This window comes from Oncorhynchus clarkii, chromosome 17 (assembly GCF_045791955.1).
Source record: "Oncorhynchus clarkii lewisi isolate Uvic-CL-2024 chromosome 17, UVic_Ocla_1.0, whole genome shotgun sequence".
NCBI lineage: Eukaryota > Metazoa > Chordata > Actinopteri > Salmoniformes > Salmonidae > Oncorhynchus > Oncorhynchus clarkii.
Window position 1 is genome coordinate 63,187,283 of NC_092163.1, and position 23,709 is coordinate 63,210,991.

At 41.4% G+C, this 23,709-nt stretch overlaps 1 protein-coding gene across 1 annotated transcript in view; it reads right to left on the reverse strand.

Moving 5' to 3' along the window:
• The window catches only part of LOC139369870 (cadherin-4-like), a 342,139-nt gene that overhangs the window by 55,491 nt on the left and 262,939 nt on the right, over window positions 1-23,709 (reverse strand). The window contains exon 6 of the mRNA XM_071109152.1: window positions 7,363-7,518. Coding sequence (XP_070965253.1) covers window positions 7,363-7,518 — 156 coding nt within the window. The remainder of the gene's footprint in view (window positions 1-7,362; window positions 7,519-23,709) is intronic.

Sequence of the window (23,709 nt, forward strand, 5' to 3'; positions counted from 1 at the left end):
CTCAACTGCAGTTTATGATATACCATTTTCTATCTCTGAGTCTCTACTTTAACAAAATGTTGCCAAATATCACAGAATCAAAGTGGTGGGTCACATATAGTTATCTACGCCAACCATGAGCGTTAAAAGCCAAGAGCAGAGAAGGGTCTTCAGAGGTAACTCATAAATTGAAAGTCTAGTGCTATCTCTGTCTTACCGGTTGGGTGACTAACACCTGGCTCCTCTGAGGCTCTAACACCGAGCTCCTCCCAGGATCTAACACCAGGCTCTAACACCAGGGTCTAACACCAGGCTCCACTCAGGCTCTAACACCAGGCTCCTCTTAGGCTCAAACACAAGGCTCCTCTCAGGCTCAAACAAAAGGCTCCTCTCAGGCTCTAATACCAAGCTCCCCTCAGGCTGTAATACCAAGCTCCCCTCAGGCTGTAATACCAAGCTCCCCTCAGGCTATAATACAAGGCTCTTCTCAGGCTTTAATAACAAGCCCCTGTCAGGCTCTAACACCAAGTTCCTGTCAGGCTCTAACACCAAGCTCCAACATCAGGCTCCACTCAGGCTCAGGCTTGTTTACAGTTGCCAGTCCAGTTCACTAGGCCTTAACAAGCACCCAATGACCTAACTGACTTATTGATCCCTCCCGTGCCAAGAGGTGTAGGAGCATGTGTACTAACATCCACCAGCTTGCAAAGAGACCTGACACCACTGGGCTGGCCTGACCAGGTTACACCTTCACTCCCACCTCCACCAGACGGCAGGCTCTGGAAAAGAGACTGATACTGTAGGAGGACTGACAAGCAGGACCTCATCTGGACCTCATTTCAACTGACCTGAGCCCTAGGACCATGCCCCAGGACTACCTGACATGATGACTCCTTGCTGTCCCCAGTCCACCTGACCGTGCTGCTGTTCCAGTTTCAACTGTTCTGCCTTATTATTATTCGACCATGCTGGTCATTTATGAACATTTGAACATCTTGGCCATGTTCTGTTATAATCTCCACCTGGCACAGCCAGAAGAGGACTGGCCACCCCACATAGCCTGGTTCCTCTCTAGGTTTCTTCCTAGGTTTTGGCCTTTCTAGGGAGTTTTTCCTAGCCACCGTGCTTCTACACCTGCATTGCTTGCTGTTTGGGGTTTTAGGCTGGGTTTCTGTACAGCACTGTGAGATATCAGCTGATGTACGAAGGGCTATATAAATACATTTGATTTGATTTGATACTTAAATCCTCTTTGGGATAGTGGGTAGCATTTCCACTTTTGGATAAATAGCGTGCCCAATTTCAACTTCCTGCTACTCATGCCAAGAATATAAGATATGCATATTATTAGTAGATTTGGATTGAAAACACTCTGAAGTTTCTAAAACTGTTTGAATCATGTATGTGAGTATAACATAACTTATGTAGCAGGCAAAACCACTGAGGACTAACCATTCAGATTTTTTTTTGAGGTCACTGTCTATTCAATGAGTTTTCATTGGGAAACTAAATTTCTAAGGCACTTGTTTGCAGTTCCTACCGCTTCCACTGGATATCACCAGTCTTTGGAAATTGGTTGAGGTTATTCCTTTGTGTAATGAAGAAGTACAGCCATCTTGAATTTGTGTCATTTGAAGTGTACTTTTTGAGAAGGCGCATGACTAGAAAGGTAGCGTGAGTTTGTTGTCTTCCTGTATTGAACACAGATTGTCCCGTCTACAATTTGATCGATTATTAACGTTTAAAAATATCTAAAGTTGTATTACAAAAGTAGTTTGAAATGTTTTGGCAAAGTGTACAGGTAACTTTTGAGATATTTGTTAGTAATGTTGCGTGAATTGGAAGCTGTTTTTTTCTGGACCAAATGCGCCAAATAAATTGACATTTTGGATATATATCGACGGAATTAATCAAACAAAAGGACCATTTGTGATGTTTATGGGACATATTGGAGTGCCAACAAAAGAAGCTCATCAAAGGTAAGGCATGATTTATATTTTATTTATGCGTTTTGTGTGGTGCCTGCAGGGTTGAAATATGCTACTCTCTCTTTGTTTACTGTTGTGCTATCATCAGATAATAGCATCTTATGCTTTCGCCAAAAAGCCTTTTTGAAATATGACATGTTGGCTGGATTCACAATGAGTGTAGCTTTAATTTGGTATCTTACATGTGTGATTTAATGAAAGTTTGATTTTTATAGTATTTTATTTGAATTTGGCGCTCTGCATTTTCCCTGGCAATTGTCAAGTGGGACGCGACTGTCCCACCTATCCCAGAGAGGGTTAACACGAGAGGCATTTATGCATTTAAACTTATACAAACATTTGCCTTTGGAACTTGTGAACTTTCAAGTGCCTTAATAACAAACGTGCATGTCATCTATAAATACAAATAAAATTGTTAAATTATGAACCTGGTTGGTTTAGCCACAGAAAAAGTCAGGAACCATCCCGCAAGCCATGATTGACTGAGATAATGGATGGGCTGGACATGCTGAGAGATAAGTTCAGATTGATCTGCCATGTAGCATGCTTCTGTCTATAACATGAGCTGCTCAGTATGTGTAGATAATCCTTGCTACCACAGCTTTTTAAAAATATATTATGAAGAACTGCAAAATTGTTGCTACTGCTCTCAATATTGTTGCCCTGAATTTAACATGCATATCGACAAAGATTCGAGGGGAATAGTTGTCATGGACTACTTTCGGGTGGATGATCATGCCATGTTGACTCTCTCTGACTCTGAAAATGAATCAGACAATGAGAAATCCTTAATTTAGGTAAAACCATTTTAATTGAACCAGATATTGTAGAGTCTTCTGATGAAAGGGATGGGGAAGAAACGGCGATCAACGGTACTGTTGTCACAGAAGAAGTTGACCAAGTTTGAAATCAGTAGAATGCCCGGTGGAAGAAGAGTATGATTGCAAATGAGGAGGGAGTTGAAAAGAGAACACAGAAGGCTGTTGTATAAAACACCTGTCTCCGGATTACATCTTCAAACTAAGGGCAACCATGGCATCCATGACAGAGGGGGAGAAGCGTTCATCCATGTATATGGGCAAAAGTCTAGCTACATTTTCAGATATTATACTTTTCTAATATTATATTATACGTTTGTCGTAAAGTCATTTTCATTACAAATTCAAGTGTAATGTTAGCTAGCTAGCAGACGTTAGCTGGCTGGCTCACCAGCTAATGTTATGTGTATAATCTTTGTAGTAATATTATTATTATCTCAGAAAGCCATTTACATTACTAGCTATAGCCTATAGCTAGCTAGCTAACATTGAACCTAGTTGTTTAGCTTTAGCTACCTGCAGATTCATGCATGGTACATGGTAGTACTGTATCGGTTGGGATTATGGTTCATTGTTTAGACAAAAGACTAAACAAAAGACTCCACTATGCAAGTTTCACTGTACCATTTACACCTTCTACATCCTGTGCATGTGACAAATACACTTTGATTTGATTTAATATATTGTGTGTAATGTGAAGAACAACATGACCTACACCAAAGTCAGATTAGGATATGGGCCAAGGACTAGATAAATGTATTTTACTACTACTTTCACCACTTTTAGTATTGAAAGCTTTGGTAGTTTACTACACTACCTTACTCACTCTGTTTAGCACAAGGCATCACATGTGAATCCTTAAAGAGATTGGGTGGGGCTAAGGCTTAAGAATGTGTGAACGATGCTGAATGGGTGTAGACAAAGAAGAGCTCTCCAGTAGGTGTACCAAAAACATTCATGAGACATTCTCTCAAAAGTGGGGTTACAAATGCATCAACTTTCAAAGCAGAATTAACTTCCCATTGTTTCTCAACTGCAGTTTATGATATACCATTTTCTATCTCTGAGTCTCTACTTTAACAAAATGTTGCCAAATATCACCGAATCAAAGTGGTGGGTCACATATAAAGTTATCTACGCCAACCATGAGCGTTAAAAGCCAAGAGCAGAGAAGGGTCTTCAGAGGTAACTCATAAATTGAAAGTCTAGTGCTATCTCTGTCTTACCGGTTGGGTGACTAACACCTGGCTCCTCTGAGGCTCTAACACCGAGCTCCTCCCAGGATCTAACACCAGGCTCTAACACCAGGGTCTAACACCAGGCTCCACTCAGGCTCTAACACCAGGCTCCTCTTAGGCTCAAACACAAGGCTCCTCTCAGGCTCAAACAAAAGGCTCCTCTCAGGCTCTAATACCAAGCTCCCCTCAGGCTGTAATACCAAGCTCCCCTCAGGCTGTAATACCAAGCTCCCCTCAGGCTATAATACAAGGCTCCTCTCAGGCTTTAATAACAAGCCCCTGTCAGGCTCTAACACCAAGTTCCTGTCAGGCTCTAACACCAAGCTCCAACATCAGGCTCCACTCAGGCTCAGGCTTGTTTACAGTTGCCAGTCCAGTTCACTAGGCCTTAACAAGCACCCAATGACCTAACTGACTTATTGATCCCTCCCGTGCCAAGAGGTGTAGGAGCATGTGTACTAACATCCACCAGCTTGCAAAGAGACCTGACACCACTGGGCTGGCCTGACCAGGTTACACCTTCACTCCCACCTCCACCAGACGGCAGGCTCTGGAAAAGAGACTGATACTGTAGGAGGACTGACAAGCAGGACCTCATCTGGAAATAAATGGACCAGCAGGAACTGCCAGATGGATGAGTCAGGCCAAAGAGAGAGGACTGCCAAGAGCAGGGAGGTCCATGGACTTGGAGTTCTCTGCAAATCTCTTGTATGGAGAATTGTGTGTTTTAAGTGTATGTAATACAAATCAATCAGACACTCAGGCCTGTAGAAGAATAGTGAAGACATCACAACTATGACATAACACAGATGGAATCATGTAGTAACCAAAAAAGTGTTAAACAAATCAAAATATTTTTTATATTTTAGAATCTTCATAGTAGCCACCTTTTGCCTTGATGACAGCTATGCACAATCTTGGCATTCTCTCAACCAGCTTAATAAGGTACAGTCGTCACAGTCTTGAAAAGAGTTCATACATATGTTAAGCACTTCCTTCACTCATCCCAACTCATCCCAAACCATCTCAATTGGGTTGAGGTCGGGTGATTGTGGAGGCCAGGTCATCTGATGCACAACTCCATCACTCTCCTTCTTGGTCAAATAACCCTTACATAGCCTGGAGGTGTGTTTTTGGGCATTGTCCTGTTGAAAAACAAATGATAGTAACACTAAGCGCAAACCAGATTGAATGGCGTATCGCTGCAAAATGCTGTGGTAGCCATGCTGGTTAAGTGTGCCTTAAGTTCTAAATAAATCACAGACAGTGTCACCAGCAAAGCACCCCACAATATCACACCTCCTCCTCCATGCTTCACGGTGGGAACCACGCATGAGGAGATCATCCGTTCACCTACTCTGCGTCTCACAAAGACACAGCAGTTGGAACCAAAAATCTCAAATTTAGACTCATCAGACCAAATTACAGATTTCCATTGTTCATGTCCATTGTTCATGTTTCTTGTCCAAAGCAAGTCTCTTCTTATTATTGTTGTCCTTTAGTTGTGGTTTCTTTGCAGCGAGAAACCACTGATTCACACAATCTCCTCTGAACAGTTGGTGTTGAGATGTGTCTGTTACATGAACTCTGTGAAGCATTTATTTGGGCTGCGATGGTAGGCCGTCATTGTAAATAAGACTTTGTACTTAACTGACTTGCCTAGTTAAATAAAGGTAAAGTTAAATTAAATAAAAAAAAGGTGCAGTTAATCGCCGATTTCTGTGGCTGGTAACTCTAATGAACTTATCCTGTGCAGTCTTCCTTTCCTGTGGTGGTCCTCATGAGAGCCAGTTTCATCATAGCGCTTGGTGGTTTTTGCGACTGCACTTGAAGAAACTTTAAAAGTTGAGTGACCTTGATGTCTTAAAGTAATGATGGATTGTTGTTTCTCTTTGCTTATTTGAGCTGATCTTGCCATAATATGTACTTGGTCTTTTACCAAATAGGGCTATCTTCTGTATACCACACCTACCTCATCACAACACAACTGATTGGCTCAAACGCATTAAGAAGGAAAGAAATTCCACAAATTAACTTTTAACAAGGCGCACCTTTTAATTGAAATGCATTCCAGGTGACTTCTACTCATGAAGCTGGTTGAGAGAACGCCAAGAGTGTGCAAAGCTGTCATCAAGGCAAAGGGTGGAACTTTGAAGAATTTCAAATATAAAATACACTTTTTTGGTAACTACATGATTCTATATGTGTCATTTCATAGTTTTGATGTCTTCACTATTATGTTGCAATGAAGAAAATAGTAACAATTCAGTAAAGCCCTGGAATGAGCAGGTGTATCCAAACTTTTGACTGGTACTGCATATATGTGTATATATATGGGAAGGGTCGTGTTTCATACACACGCACAGGCAAAGATTTTTAGCTGGCAGGTAGGCAGACATTGGAATAAGTTTCTAAGTGACAAAGTGGGGGCTTTGCATAGGCACGTTTATTCTGAGACTGGAAAAAAATGCCAGGAAAGTAAAATAACATTATTTCCAAACTAAAAATAATGGTTCTGTTCTGAAACAGCATGCTGTAGATCCCTTTTGTTCGAGGTTCTGATTCTGTTCCTCTAAAAATGTAGTTATTTTCCAGTTTTCGTTTCTGTTTCCTGGTTTCAACCCCTGGTTTGTTATGTCTGTCTGGCCTATGCTATGTCTCCCATTCTTTCGCGGTGCATTTTTGTATGTAAAGCAAATATCTGTGATATTTGAAATAAATATTTAATCTAATCTAAGGAAATATCTAATGTTGTGAGCATGTCTGAAGTGTGTACAGTAAGAGACAGATGTATGCTAAATGTAAGGCTGTCAAAGGAGAGGAGGCAGCGTGCAGCTACAGAGTTCATGGGGAACATGTTCCAGTCTGATGGGGGTTAACAGCCAGCTGTAGACAAAGAAAGGGTTGCCCCTGCTGTCATGTGATTCCTAAACACAACACCAACGCAACACCCAGAACATTGCCTGTTCATTAGCAGTTAAAGACACACTCCTCACTAAACCGTCTCTCTCTCTGCTGAAAAACCTCCTTCAAGCCTAATTGACAGCTTGAATGGCTGCAGAAATCTGTGCTTTGTCAAGGCAATCTTTCTTTCTTTCATTTCACACTTTTATCATAACTCAGAAAGGACAGTCTGGCATAAACAAGACAGTGTTGCTAAAGCATACAAAAGGCTGTACTCAGAATCTGAGGCTTCACTCACTCTCACTGTGTCAGTGTGACAGAATTACGACAGTCATCCTGCACAGACAGATGGACGGACAGATAGACACCCAGACAAACAGATAGACAGACACACAACAGATGTGTGGAGCGACCGTAACACGCACTGTAACTCACATGGTAGGAGGCCCTCTCCTCTCTGTCCAGGGGTCTGGTGACAAACATCTTGCCGTGCACAGGGTCGATGTTGTACACGTCAATGGGAGGCTGGTCCGCCCCTGCTCCAGTGATGCTGTAGCGTATCCCTTTCTCCAGGTCCTGGTCCGAGCGAATCTGGCAGAGGGAGATATAAACACGATGACATGTTGTATGAGACTCAAAGCATGGCTCAGAAGTGGTAGAGGGAAATAGTGATGTGCGGGTTGACTCATAACCCATCAGTCCCAGCAGTTATATCGGCAGGGAGGGTCATGAAATATTGTGTGGATGAAGGACAGGTGGATGGCAGGTGGGCTGAATAAAGAGAAAACAATGCATCAAAAAATATATAAATGTATCATTCTTGTGTAATTCATATCTATAGGCTACATTGAGGTTTTTCTTTCATTATTTTTTATCTGGCATTAGGCAATAGGTACAAAAAAGCCTTAGGGCAAGTGTCAAACTACTTTCACGGATGTCCGAGTGTCTGCGGGTTTTTCGCTCTATCCTTGTACTCAATTGATGAATAAAGGCCACTAATTAGTAAGAAACTTCCCTCACCTGGTTGTCTAGGTTTTAATTGAAAGGGAAAACCAAAAACATGCAGACACTCGGCCCTCTGTGGAATGGGTTTGAAACACCTGCTTTAGTGCATGACTGTAGCCTAGACACGCCAAATGCACGCCAATCTCCAAATGTTTTAGGGAACTTCAGTGGAAAAAGTTAACTTCAATCCACTGAGTTAAAAAGGACAATGTCAGAGTCAGGGGAGTCATGCAGTCAAAAGTTTGGACACACCTACCCAGTTTTTGTTGTTGTAATTTTTACTATTTTCTACATTGTAGAGTAATAGTGAAGACATCAAAAATATGAAATAACACATATGGAATCATGTAGCAACCAAACAAGTGTTAAACAAATCAAAATATATTTTATATTTGAAATTATTCAAAGTACCACCCTTTGCCTTGGTGACAGCTTTGCGCACTCTTGGCATTCTCTCAACCAGCTTCATGAGTAGAAGTCACCTGGAATTCATTTCAATTAAAAGGTGTGCCTTGTTAAAGGTTAATTTGTGGAATTTCTTTCCTTCTTAATGCGTTTGAGCCAATCAGTTGTGTTGTGACAAGGTAGGTGTGGTATACAGAAGATAGCCCTATTTGGTAAAAGACCAAGTACATATTTATGGCAAGAACAGCTCAAATAAGCAAAGAGAAACAACAATCCATCATTACTTTAAGACAAGGTCAATCAACTTTTAAAGTTTCTTCAAGTGCAGTTGCAAAAACCACCAAGCGCTATGATGAAACTGGCTCCCACAGGAAAGGAAGACTGCACAGGATAAGTTAATTAAAGTTACCAGTATTTGTAAAATACCAAAAAGTCAATATTATGCAAGAACAGATCAAATAAGCAAAGAGTAATAACAGTCCATCATTACTTTAAGACATGAAGGTGAGTCAAAGCGGAACATTTCAAGAACTTTGAAAGCTTCTGTCATGACGTTGGCCTGTTGGGGGAGGTTTATTACCCCCATAAATACCTTTCCCCTTTTCCCTCTCTACTTAATAGAGTTGACTCTTGTAAAGCCTTTGTAACATAGAGAGTCTGGTAACATCGAAAGGTGGGAAACGGAACCATATTTCGGTAATCCAACCAGTTGAAAATATGCATTGGTACTTAATGAATATGATCTCAGATCAGTTGTTGTCTGAGACATTACTACTAATGACAGGATGACAAACTGTATCTTGGAAAGTCGACACATTCTAGTTATCAGATTCACATGGAATTGTTGTGCAATTTAAATGTTTAAATATGAAACTATTTGTGAAAAGATTAAATGTAATTTTAGCTTCTTAAATGAGAGAACGGTTTGTCATAGAGAAACTCTACTCACTCAGAGGCTCCGCCCAAGTGAACAGACTTTGGTTGTAAACTATGAAACATGCCATTCTTTCACCACTATATAAACCCGTTGACGAAAATTCTACTTTCTGTTCCAAGGACGTGAGAACGACGGTCTTACGTTAAAAGGGCTCAGATAATAAATACGGAATTAGCATCAATGTGTTCAATGTGACGATCGACACTCCGAAAGGATGAATTTCAACTATATCAGCCAGAATATAGCACAAGCTTTAAAGTATGGCAACTTGGTATGAACTTTGAACTCTTATTCACTAAAGTAGTGATACCTCTGCTTTAGCAACAGCAGCTGTAAACGTGGGCTAGGAGAGGACGGACAGAGTATCCATTCTACCACCCTCCAGTTCACCACTAGACATTCTTCAAAGGACAAGAGATCCATGCTGGACAACCCAGCCGTCTATCTACGACCAATCTACCGAAGCGCAGCTCAGAGTAAATATTTATTGCATTTTCCTTTCTCAAATGGGCGGTTATTTAGAATGCATAAGATACTGTATTTACGATAGCATAGCTCCCTACGGCCCGATAGACACACAAAATATTTTTGTTCCTCAGTCTTCCCGCTCTTTCATTCAAAACCCAACCCCCTTTCTTTGTGTATCCAGCCGTCTGCGAGGGACATTTTCCATTATGACATAATTTGTAATCAATGTATGATCCATTCTGTGTAGATGTAATTCTGTGTGATTATTAAGGTATTTAGTAAATAAATAATTAAACCAAATTTTGTATTGCTGATTCAACTTGTTAGCCAGGGTTCGTGAAGATAACCAAGAATTTACAACTTTCAGATGAGACTGAATAAAGTGACGATTAAATATTGACTGCTACTTATTTAAAAGATTACTAGGTCTTTAAGAGTTTATTCGGAAGATAACAGCTCTATAAACATTATTTCGTGGTGCCCTGACTTTCTTGTTAATTACATTTACCTGATTAGCTTAATCAGGTAATATTAATTACAGAGAAATGATTTTATAGAATAGCATGTCATATCACTTAATCCAGCATAGCAAAAGACACGTCACTTCTTTAAGTGCAGTCGCAAAAACCATCAAGCGCTATGATGAAACTGGCTCTCATGAGGACTGCCACAGGAAAGGAAGACCCAAAGTTACCTGTGCTGCAGGGGATAAGTTCATTAGAGTTAACTGCACCTCAGATTGCAGCCCAAATAAATGCTTCATAGAGACACATCTCAACATCAACTGTTCAGTGGAGACTGCGTGAATCAGGCCTTCATGGTCGAATTGCTACAAAGAAACCACTGCTAAAGGACACCAATAAGACTTGCTTGGGCCAAGAAACTCAAGCAATGGACATTAGACCAGTGGAAATCTGTCCTTTGTTCCAAAGAGTCCAAATTTGAGATTTCTGGTTCCAAACGCCGTGTCTTTATGAGACGAAGAGTAGGTGAACGGATGATCTACGCATGTGTGGTTGTTTAACACTTTTTTGGCAACTACATGATTCCATATGTGTTATTTCATAGTTTAGAGGTATTCACTATTATTCTACAATGTAGAAAATTGTCAAATTAAAGAAAAACCTTTGAATGAGTAAGTGTGTCCAAACTTTTGACTGGTATTGTATGAGAGGATGGCTGGGAGGTGGTCCATAGCGGGGTCATGCCCCCATCCGGACATTGTGCATTTTTCAAACACCTGAAACAGCTTTTTCCTGCAAGCTAGAGCCATAACTATTATGCTTAATTGTATGTATAAAATACTATATTTTTCTGCATATCTAAGCATACCTATTGAGCTGTCTGTATCCTCCTGACTGGCGGAACTTTTTTCAATTAGGGATAGGCGTCCCGTTAAAGAGATAGTTGTAAATCATGCAGCGCCATGTGTCATGATCGCACATTTTAGAGAAACAACAAATGCCAGTACATATAAGTGTCTTATATCGTCTGAAAGCTTAAATTCTTGTTAATATAACTGCACTTTCCACTTTACAGTAGCTATTACTGCGGAAAAAAATGCCATGCTATTGTTTGAGGAGAGCAACTAACAACAAAACACTTTTTTCACCACAATAGTTTGATAAATTCACCTCTGAAGGTCAAATGTGTACTTACATTCTGGAATGTTGCTCTGATTTATCATCCAAAGGGTCCCAGAGACAACATGAAGTGTAATTTGGTTAGATCAAATCCTTTTTCATATCCTAAAAAAGTCCACATAGCATGCACAATCGATTTTGTATTTCCACTTATTCAATTTGCAAAGAAGGGAAGTTTCAATTAGTCAAATCATGTTCGTATTTATTCCTCAGAGATCATAGAATGTAATCAGACTTCACTATATCATTAGGGGTGTAGTAGATCCTATAGGACACCGAATTTGGTCAAGAGCGACGCCTTCATGGCACGCCGATAATGCGGGCGCTCTTCACTTGGTCGACTGTAACTTTGTCAAATAAGCACCAATCGGAGTCAAACAAAGCTAGCTAGATAGCCAGTGAGCTGGGCTTTACGAGAGTATCGGGAAACCTGCTAACCTTGTGCGACAGCAAGCCTTTTCCTTTTGGAGAAAGATTATAAGAATAAGGAGAGCTATGAAAACTAGGTGTTTTGCAAATGTTGAACTTATAATATGGCTACTAATACTGGAAATACTGGAAAAGCTAAATCAAAGTCCAAGTATACAGATTTGATGATATTCTTGCAGAAAAATGTAATGTGAATGTAAATGTCTCTGGGTGACTTCACACTAAATGTCATGTAGTTTGCTCATACTTCAAGTTATCCATCTGAAACTTAGCAGTTTTCTTTGTATTTTCTTCTACCAGATATATTGTGTTATATTATCCGACATTCAATTCACATTTCCACAAACCTCAAAGTCTTTACTATCAAATGGTACCAAGAATATGCATATGCTTGCTTCAGGGCCTGAGCTATAGGCAGTTAGATTTGGGTATGTCATTTTAGGTAAACATTTAAAGAAAAGGGGCTATCCCTAAGAAGAACCTACATATGCTTCTCTGCATCTCTGCTAAAATCTGGGTAAAAGATTGAAAGTAATGTCGTATTCAGTACATTTAATTATTGCTTGCTTTTCTAATTTCTACCAACCTTGCCAGCAGGCACGTCAGCTAAGAAAGTTAGACAAGCTAGCTACTTTAATTTAACTTGATTGATAGCTGATCGCTAGTTATGAAGTTGGGAGATTGGGAACCTATCTGGGCTAGCCAAAGCTAACTTAATAAAATTGCTAAGTGGCTAGTAGTATTACAGAGAAAAAAACAAACAAATCTAATAGGGCACGTGCCCTGTGCCCCCAATGGGCATGACGCCTCTGGTCAGAATTGAATTCATTAAGAGAAAAGCTGTTAAATTGAGAATTGAAAAGAGAAGGAAGGGCCAGAACAATAATGTTTGGGAAAGATTTGGGGAAGTGGTAAAAGAGGATGATAACAGTGCCGGCTATGCATACTACACTGCTGCCTTGCCTCTGCAGCTAATGCAGGGTTGGTCCTGGTCGATCCCTGGATGGTACACCAGCTGCTGCTGTAAGTGATGTTGGAAGTTGTGTTGGAAGGCCATGTAGAGGGAATTCTTCCCTCTGGTCTAAGGAGATACCAATGCCCCAGAGCAGTGAAGGGGACATTGCCCTGAGTAAGGTGCCATCTTTCGGATGGGACGTTAAATGGGTGTCCTGACTTTCCGGTGTCCTGGCTAAATTCCCAATCTGGCCACCTAATCATCCCCAGTTTCCTCCCCGTAACTCTTCCCCAGGTCATCGCTGTAAAAGAGTACACTATATATGCGATAGTATGTGGACACCCCTACGAGTGGATTCGGCTATTTCAGCCACACCCATTGTTGAAAGATGTATAAAATCGAGCACACAGCCATGCAATCTACATAGACAAACATTCACAGTAGAAATGGCCTTACTGAAAGCTCAGTGACTTTCAAGCCAAATTTCTTCAGCCTCCTGAGGTTAAAGAGACACTGTTGTGTCTTCTTCACCACACTGTCTGTGTGGGTGGATCATTTCAGTTTGTTAGTGATGTGTATGCTGAGGTACTTGAAGCTTTCTACCTTCTCCACTGCGCTTCTGTGGATAGGGGGGTGTTCCCTCTACTGTTTCTGGAAGTCCACGATCAGCTCCTTTCTTTTGTTGACATTGGATGAGAGGGTAGTTTCCTCGCATCACACTCCCAGGGCCCTCACCTCCTCCCTGTAGACTGTCTCGTCATTGTTGGTAATCAGCAAACTTGATGATTGCAATGGAGGTGTGCATGGCCATGCAGTCATGGGTGAACAGGGAGTACAGGAGGGGGCTGAGCATGCACCCTTGTGGGGCCCCAGTGTTCAGGATCAGTGAAGTGGAGGTGTTGTTTCCTACCTTCATCACCTGAGGGCGGCCAGTCCAGGACCCAGTTGCACAGGGCAGGGTTCAGACCCAATGCCTCGAGCTTAATGATGAGCTTGGAGGGTACTATGCTGTTCATTAAGCTATAGTCAATGAACAGCATTCTTACATAGGTATCCCTCTTGTCCAGATGGGATAGGGCAGTGTGCAGTCCAATGGCGATTGCATTGTCTGTGGATCTATTGGGGCGGTAAGCAAATTGAAGCGGGTCTAGGGTGACAGGTAAGGTAGAGGTGATGATCCTTGACTAGTCTCTCACAGCACTTCATGATGACAGAAGTGAGTGCTACGGGGCGAAAGTCATTTAGTTCAGTTACCTTTGCTTTCTTGAGTACAGGAACAATGGTGCCCCTCTTGAAGCATGTGGGGACAGCAGACTTGGACAGAGAGAGATTGAATATGCCCGTGAACACTCCAGCCAGCTGTTCTGCACATGCTCTGAGGAACCGGCTAGGGATCCCATCTGGGCCGGCAGCCTTGCGAGGGTTAACAGACTTAAATGTCTTACTCATGTTGGCCATGGAGAAGGAGAACCAACAGTAGTTAGTAACGGGTTGCTTTGGTGGCACTGTGTTATCCTCAAAGTGGGCGAAGAAGGTGTTTAGCTTGTCCGGAAGCTTGACGTCGGTATCCTGGTTTTCCCTTTGTAGTCTGTGATTGTCTGCCACATACGTCTTGTGTCTGAGCCGTTGAATTGCGACTCCACTTTGTCTCTGTAGTGACGTTTTGCCTGTTTCATTGCCTTATGGAGGGAATAACTACACTGGTTGTATTCAGCCATATTCCCAGTCACCTTGCCATGGTTTAATGCAATGGTTCTTGCTTTCAGTTTTGTGCGAATGCTGCCATATATCCACTGTTTCTGGTTAGGGTAGGTTTTAACTTCTTCGATATAGGGGGCGCTCTTTTAATTTTTGGATAAAAAAACGTTCCCGTTTTAAACAAGATATTTTGTCACGAAAAGATGCTCGACTATGCATATAATTGACCGATTTGGAAAGAAAACACTCTGACGTTTCCAAAACTGCAAAGATATTATCTGTGAGTGCCACAGAACTGATGCTACAGGCGAAACCAAGATGAAATTTCAAACAGGAAATGCCCCAGATTTTGAAGGCGCTGTGTTCCAATGTCTCCTTATATGGCTGTGAATGCGCAAGGAATGAGCCTACACTTTCTGTCGTTTCCCCAAGGTGTCTGCAGCATTGTGACGTATTTGTAGGCATATCATTGGAAGATTGACCATAAGAGACTACATTTACCAGGTGCTCGCTTGGAGTCCTCCGTTGCAATTATTGCGTAATCTCCAGGTGCGTGCATTTTTCCATTTGCTTCAGAGGAGAAACCCAACTGCCACGATGACTTATCATCGAATAGATATGTGAAAAACACCTTGAGGATTGATTCTAAACAACGTTTGCCATGTTTCTGTCGATATTATGGAGTTAATTTGGAAAAAAGTTTGGCGTTGTAATGACTGAATTTTCGGGGTTTTTTCTTAGCCAAACGTGATGAACAAAACAGAGTGATTTCTCCTACACAAATAATATTTTGAGAAAAACTGAACATTTGCTATCTAACTGAGAGTCTCCTCATTGAAAACATCTGAAGTTCTTCAAAGGTAAATTATTTTATTTGAATGCTTTTCTTGTTTTTGTGAAAATGTTGCCTGCTGAATGCTAGGCTTAATGCTATGCTAGCTATCAATACTCTTACACAAATGCTTGTGTAGCTATGGTTGAAAAGCATATTTTGAAAATCTGAGATGACAGTGTTGTTAACAAAAGGCTAAGCTTTTGAGCCAATATATTTATTTCATTTCATTTGCGATTTTCATGAATAGTTAACGTTGCGTTATGCTAATGAGCTTGAGGCTATGATTACGCTCCCAGATACGGGATTGCTCGACGCAAGAAGTTAATAGTCACAGTGGGTTCAATTATCTCCTGTACACTTCCTGACAAACTCAGTCTCCGTATCAGTGTATTTGTCAATGTTATTCTCGGAGACTACCCGGAACATATCCCAGTCCGCGTGATCAAAACAATCTTGAAGCATGGATTCCGATTGTTCAGACCAGCGTTGAATAGTCCTTAGCACGGGTACTTCCTGTTTGAGTTTTCTGCCTACAGGAAGGGAGGAGCAAAATAGAGTCGTGATCAGATTGGCCGAAGGGAGGTCGGGGGAGGGCCTTGTAGCCATCCCGGAAGTTTGAGTAGCAGTGGTTAAGTGTTTTAGCAGCGCGAGTACTACAGTCAATGTGTTGATAGAACTTTGGTAGCGTTTTCCTCAAATTTGCTTTGTTAATATCCCCAGCTACAATAAATGTGGCCTCAGGATATGTGGTTTCCAGTTTGCATAACGTCCAGTGAAGTTCTTTGAGGGCCGTCGTGGTATCGGCTTGAGGGGGAATATACACGGCTGTCACTATAATCGAAGAGAATTCTCTTGGGAGGTGTTACAGTCTGCAATTGATTGTGAAGTATTCTAGGTCGGGTGAACGAAAGGACTTGAGTTTCTGTATGTTACCACAATCACAACATGAGTAGTTAATCGTGACACATACACCCCTCCCCTTCTTCCCGGAGAGATATTTATACCTGCCTGCGTGATGAACTGAGAACCCAACTGGCTGTATGGACAGTATATCAAGAGAGAGCCATGAGAGAGCCATGTTTCCGTGAAATAGAGTATGTTACAATCCCTGATGTCTCTCTGGAAGGAAATCCTCACCCTGAGCTTGTCAACGTTATTATCCAGATACTCTTAAGCGATGGGTGGAGTGCTCGCCTCCTGAGTCGGACTAGAAGTCCAGTCTGAATAACTCTTCTCCGCCGGCGGTGTTTTGGATCAGCCTCTGGAATCAGTTCAATTGCCCTGGGGGGTATGAACAAAGGATCTGATTCCGGAAAGTCGTATTCCAGGTTGTAATATTGGTGGTTTACCGTCGCTCTGATATCCCAAACGTTCTTCCCGGCTGTATGTAATAACATAAAAGAATTATGGGCTAATAATGTAAGAAATAACACATAAACTAGAAGCACAGCTGCCCTATCTGTCCGCACCATCTTATCAAGCCTAAGATCACCATGCGCGATGCCAAGCATCAGCTAGAGTAATGTAAAGCTCGCCGCCATAGGACTCACGCTTCACCATCTGGCAGTCCGACGGACAAATCTGTGTTTGGTGGATGCCAGGAGAACGCTACCTACAATGCATAGTATCAACTGTAAAGTTTGGTGGAGACGGAATAATGGTCTGGGGCTGTTTTTCTTGGTTCGAGCTAGGCCCCTTAGTTCCAGTGAAGGGAAATCTTAACTCTAAAGTATACAATTACATTCTAGACGATTCTATGCTTCCAACTTTGTGGCAGCAGTTTGGGGAAGGCCCTTTCCTGTTTCAGCATGACAATGCCCCCGTGTACAAAGAGGTTCATACATAAATGGTTTGTCGAGATCGGTGTGGAGGAACTTCACTGGCCTGCACAGAGCCCTGATCTTAACCCCATCGAACACCTTTGGGATGAATTGGAACGCCGACTTCGAGCCAGGCCTAATTGCCCAACATCAATGTCTGACATCATTAATGCACTTGTGGCTGAATAGAAGCAAGTCCCCACAGCAATGTTTCAACATCTAGTGGAAAGCCTTCCCAGAATGGTGGAGGCTGTTATAGCAGCGAATGGTGGACCAACTCCATTTAAATGCCCGTGATTTTGGAATGAGATGTTCGACGAGGAGGGGGTCCACATACTTTTGGTAATGTAGTGTATGTTCTCAGTCAATTTACCTGGTAAAATAAGGCTAAATAAATAAAATGTTATGTGCAATAATTGTGAGGCGCTCTACAAATTAGACAGTCACAAGATTGGGACTTCAAATATGACACGTCAAGGGAACTGTACTGTGCAGATGGGTTAAATGGAATGGTAACTGAAATCTTAACACTGAATTTAGGCTAGGTCTATAACCTCTCACATATACTTATATAATATTAACTCCTGCAGAATTAAGCATTCCTTGCATTAAAATGCTACACAAAATGAAATGTTTTACTCTAGAATAATAGTGGAAAAATATTATTTCTTTATTTCAGCAGTTAGTTTGTAAAGGTGCTATCTTTATCATCATTATAAAAGCTGCTAGTATTTCAATCACATAAAATGTGCATCCAAGCCGAACTGAAATCTTATCAGAACCATGTTGGGTTATATGCAAATTTAAGATTTTCACTTTATCACATATAGTTGGACGGTTATGTATGTGTTGTTAGCAATTGAGGGAGGATGAACAACAGCTGACCCACACATCACTAGAGGGCAACATATCCCTATGTTATTTTGACTTATTCAAAGGTTTAGATTGAATGAGAGACCCAAGGCCCCAAGGTTGTGCATACAGATTCAAGTGAGTCACAATCTAAAACTGTCAGGAGCGCTTGACAGGGAATATGATGAAATATATGATACTAAAGAAGATGTACCATGAGGCATTGCTACATGTGCAGTTATTAGCCTAATACTACATTACAAAGAGAGGTCATTTGAGGACTGAGCTCAAAGGAAGGGTTACTAAATGAGTGCATGCTAAAGTGGTGAGCTTGTACAGAGAAATGTGCCTGCTTGTGTTAATGGGTTTTAACAGTGGAGTTTTAGCAGCAGTTGAGATGGTATATTAAAGATTAGGAAAACCATTTCATCTACTTTTAAGTGGTGAAAATTGTAGAACATGTTCTCTAAATGTTCTAATGTTTCAGTGTTTTTTCGTCTAGAGAATCTTTTTTGTTTTCTCAAAGAGGATTGGACCATCTCCACGGTTATAAGTCGGGAGGACTAATCACACACTCAAATGGAAAAAAAGAAATCCCCTCTCTCCCTCCTATGCAATTTTCCTGGTCTGTGGGGCTGGAGATCATGCGTGAAAATGAAATTACTTCATCCGTCGACTGGCAACTGGATTTTGCATAAAACAATTCTGTTTGAACATGATACCCTTCTCTTAATTTCATACACATCCCTCCCACACTCACTCACTACCTGCCAGAGCAATCTCTTTTCCATGAGCATCCACGGTCGTCTTTCCCATTTGTATAATAATTTCAAACAGGAGGCATAATGGCTAATTAAGAAGTGTTGTGTGCAATACTTCATCTTTCTGAGATCAGGTGTGGGTAGGAGGTCATTGTATCGAAGCCGTATAAATTAAAACACTCAGGCAGCTCTGATCAGTGTGACTGACTGACCGTAATCACTGTTCTGTGATGATTACTCTCTCTATCTAATCAGACTTATTCCCCTCCACCCACAGACCCACATCTTTATTCACACTGACTGGGTATGTGGCTACGCAACCCTGGAATTTCAATCTCAAACTCTGAATTTGTTTCAGAGTGAGGATATGTAGGAGAACAGACAGCTCACACATACTGCTTCCTTGAAAAAATATCACCTCCATCAAGAGGCTCTATTTATCCTTCCCTATCCATACAAGTGAAATACCTGTATAACACACAGTCTAGTTGCAGAAAAGTACAGAATTCTTTAACAGAGTGGGCATGGCTACATATTTCCCCCTGTGTACACATGAGGCAGCTCTGTAGGTACCCATGTCTGTGTGTACTGAAGTGTTTGACAGGTAAGGGTTTCGCTCTGTGGGCTCTAACTCTTGGATCAAAAGGACTATTTCAGTTAAATAATTCAGAAGGCCGCCATGTGAAAAATACACAAATAAAATTTCCACCTACCATGGATCCACATCCACAGATTCCACACCTAGGCGAGCAGTGCGCTCTCTTCATGCGAACATCAAAGTTACACTATGTGCCGATGAAATGTTGGTTTAATAGCACCAAGAGGATGGAAACTTTCACATGTAACGTGACCTTTGCTTCTAGCTGCTTACAATTTCACTTTAAGGCCACCTGAGACTAGATGTCACGTGTCTCTTAACGAACACTTCATATCGATAAATTGAATAAATGAAGAGGCAAAGAGTCCTGGGACTCCCCTGAGTGATGACTGCTCAGTTGAGTTGTTTGAATGGAGTGCTAATGATGAAATGTGGCTTTTCTATCCTTACCTCTTTCCCTCTGTCTCTCTTGCTCTCTTTCTCTCTCCCTCAGTTTATTCTTGTTAGGCATCCTAATAGGAGTAAAAATAGATGGGATAGACTAGAGGATGTAAAAGGACAGGTTGGTTCTATGTCTGCCAGAACAGACCAGACATCTGATAAGTGACCCATTTGTAGTTCTTTCAGAGGGATTTGTGAAACCTGTGGAGATATGAGGAATCAGATGAGAAATTAGCGTTCAGTTTAACTCTCCAGGGAGGGAGAGAGTGACAGAGGCACTAAAACACAGGCAGAATCTAAATGAATACATTTCCATTTATTTAGCTCTGCAGTGTCTCTAATTAGTTCACTAGTGGGAACTTTGTTTCAGTCTGTCCAATGCTCCATTTAATTGGTTCAACTGTTTGACTGTCCCTGTTTACACTGATAGGGACTAGTTAGATGTTCAGTTGATGTTAGTCATCTTATTTATTTCTATTTCAACATGGGATTTTTTTCCACCTCAAATTATTTCACAAGAAACCATAAATAAATCAATGAACAAAGATGGACAATATAAGGGGCTGTGAATATACAGTGCCTTGCGAAAGTATTCAGCCCCCTTGAACTTTGCGACCTTTTGCCTCATTTCAGGCTTCAAACATAAAGATATAAAACTGTATTTTTTTGTGAAGAATCAACAACAAGTGGGACACAATCATGAAGTGGAACAACATTTATTGGATATTTCAAACTTTTTTAACAAATCAAAAACGGAAAAATTGGGCGCGCAAAATTATTCAGCCCCTTTACTTTCAGTGCAGCAAACTCTCTCCAGAAGTTCAGTGAGGATCTCTGAATGATCCAATGTTGACCTAAATGACTAATGATGATAAATACAATCCACCTGTGTGTAATCAAGTCTCTGTATAAATGCACCTGCAATGTGATAGTCTCAGAGGTCCGTTAAAAGCGCAGAGAGCATCATGAAGAACAAGGAACACACCAGGCAGGTCCGAGATACTGTTGTGAAGAAGTTTAAAGCCGGATTTGGATACAAAAAGATTTCCCACGCTTTTAACATCCCAAGGAGCACTGTGCAAGCGATAATATTGAAATGGAAGGAGTATCAGACCACTGCAAATCTACCAAGACCTGGCCGTCCCTCTAAACTTTCAGCTCATACAAGGAGAAGACTGATCAGAGATGCAGCCAAGAGGCCCATGATCACTCTGGATGAACTGCAGAGATCTACAGCTGAGGTGGGAGACTCTGTCCATAGGACAAAAATCAGTCGTATATTGCACAAATCTGGCCTTAATGGAAGAGTGGCAAGAAGAAAGCCATTTCTTAAAGATATCCATAAAAAGTGTTGTTTAAAGTTTGCCACAAGTCACCTGGGAGACACACCAAACATGTGGAAGAAGGTGCTCTGGTCAGATGAAACCAAAATTGAACTTTTTGGCAACAATGCAAAACGTTATGTTTGGCGTAAAAGCAACACAGCTGAACACACCATCCCCACTGTCAAACATGGTGGTGGCAGCATCATGGTTTGGGCCTGCTTTTCTTCAGCAGGCACAGGGAAGATGGTTAAAATTGATGGGAAGATGAATGGAGCCAAATACAGGACCGTTCTGGAAGAAAACCTGATGGAGTCTGCAAAAGACCTGAGACTGGGACGGAGATTTGTCTTCCAACAAGACAATGATCCAAAACATAAAGCAAAATCTACAATGGAATGGTTCAAAAATAAACATATCCAGGTGTTAGAATGGCCAAGTCAAAGTCCAGACCTGAATCCAATCGAGAATCTGTGGAAAGAACTGAAAACTGCTGTTCACAAATGCTCTCCATCCAACCTCACTGAGCTCGAGCTGTTTTGCAAGGAGGAATGGGAAAAAATGTCAGTCTCTCGATGTGCAAAACTGATAGAGACATACCCCAAGCGACTTGCAGCTGTAATCGCAGCAAAAGGTGGCGCTACAAAGTATTAACTTAAGGGGGCTGAATAATTTTGCACGCCCAATTTTTCAGTTTTTGATTTGTTAAAAAAGTTTGAAATATCCAATAAATGTCGTTCCACTTCATGATTGTGTCCCACTTGTTGTTGATTCTTCACAAAAAAATACAGTTTTATATCTTTATGTTTGAAGCCTGAAATGTGGCAAAAGGTTGCAAAGTTCAAAGGGGCCGAATACTTTCGCAAGGCACTGTAGATTCAGTAATGGATGTACTTTCAAGATGGACTGCAGGAGATTTTTCCTCACAAAGGGCAGCAATGGTTTTAGGACATATCAGAAACGTACAGTAGGCAAATCAGTGGATTTACTTCTCTGAAGACATGTTTGAGAGTAGTAAAGAAATGTCATTTAGACAGAGAGGTCAAACTGTTGAGTTGGCCGGCATATAACCCCAGACTCATCCCTGCAACTCAGGATAACAGATTTAAACAGTGGTCACAGAGGGGCCTCACATTATGTTGCATAATTAAAAGGAATGGATATATGAAGAGTTTCCAGGATCCCCTGTAAAACATGGCTTGGATAAACAAGATTTATAAGGGTACCTGCAGCTTTAAAACTACTTTTTGTAAAAGTGATTAACGTGCAAACACCTCTGAAATTGATACAAGTATTCACTAACGCATAGTGAAATCAAAAAAACAAAACAAAAAATATATAAATATATACAGTGGTGAGAACAAATATTTGATACACTGCCGATTTTGCAGTTTTTCCTACTTACAAAGCATGTAGAGGTCTGTAATTGTCATCATAGGTACACTTCAACTGTGAGAGACGGAATCTAAAACAAAAATCCAGAAAATCACATTGTATGATTTTTAAGTAATTAATTTGCATTTTATTGCATGACATAAGTATTTGATACATCAGAAAACAGAACTTAATATTTGGTACAGAAATCTTTGTTTGCAATTACAGAGATCATACGTTTCCTGTAGTTCTTGACCAGGTTTGCAAACACTGCAGCAGGGATTTTGGCCCACACCTCCATACAGACCTCCTTCAGGTTTCGGAGCTGTCGCTGGGCAATACGGACTTTCAGCTCCCTCCTAATATTTTCTATTGGGTTCAGGTCTGGGGACTGGCTAGGCCACTCCAGGACCTTGAGATGCTTCTTACGGAGCCACTCCTTAGTTGCCCTGGCTGTGTGTTTCGGGTCGTTGTCATGCTGGAAGACGCAGCCACGACCCATCTTCAATGCTCTTACTGAGGGAAGGAGGTTGTTGGCCAAGATCTCGCGATACATGGCCCCATCCATCCTCCCCTCAATACGGTGCAGTCGTCCAGTCCCCTTTGCAGAAAAGCATCCCCAAAGAATGATGTTTCCACCTGCTTCACGGCTGGGATGGTGTTCTTGGGGTTGTACTCAGCCTTCTTCTTCCTCCAAACACGGCGAGTGGAGTTTAGACCAAAACGCTCTATTTTTGTCTCATCAGACAACATGACCTTCTCCCATTCCTCCTCTGGATCATTCAGATGGTCATTGGCAAACTTCAGACGGGCCTGGACATGCTCTGGCTTGAGCAGGGGGACCTTGCGTGCGCTGCAGGATTTTGACCTCTTGAACCTCTGGGGGCAGTATTTCATTTTTGGATGAAAAACGTTCCAGTTTTAAACAAGATATTTTGTCACGAAAAGATGCTCGACTATGCATATAAATGACAGCTTTGGAAAGAAAACACTCTGACGTTTCCAAAACTGCAAAGATATTGTCTGTGAGTGCCACAGAACTAATGCTACAGGCGAAACCAAGATGAAATTTCATACAGGAAGTGAGCCAAATTTTGAATGCGCTGTGTTCCAATGTCTCCTTATATGGCTGTGAATGCGCAAGGAATGAGCCTACACTTTCTATCGTTTCCCCAAGGTGTCTGCAGCATTGTGACGTATTTGTAGGCATATCATTGGAAAATTGACCATAAGAGACTA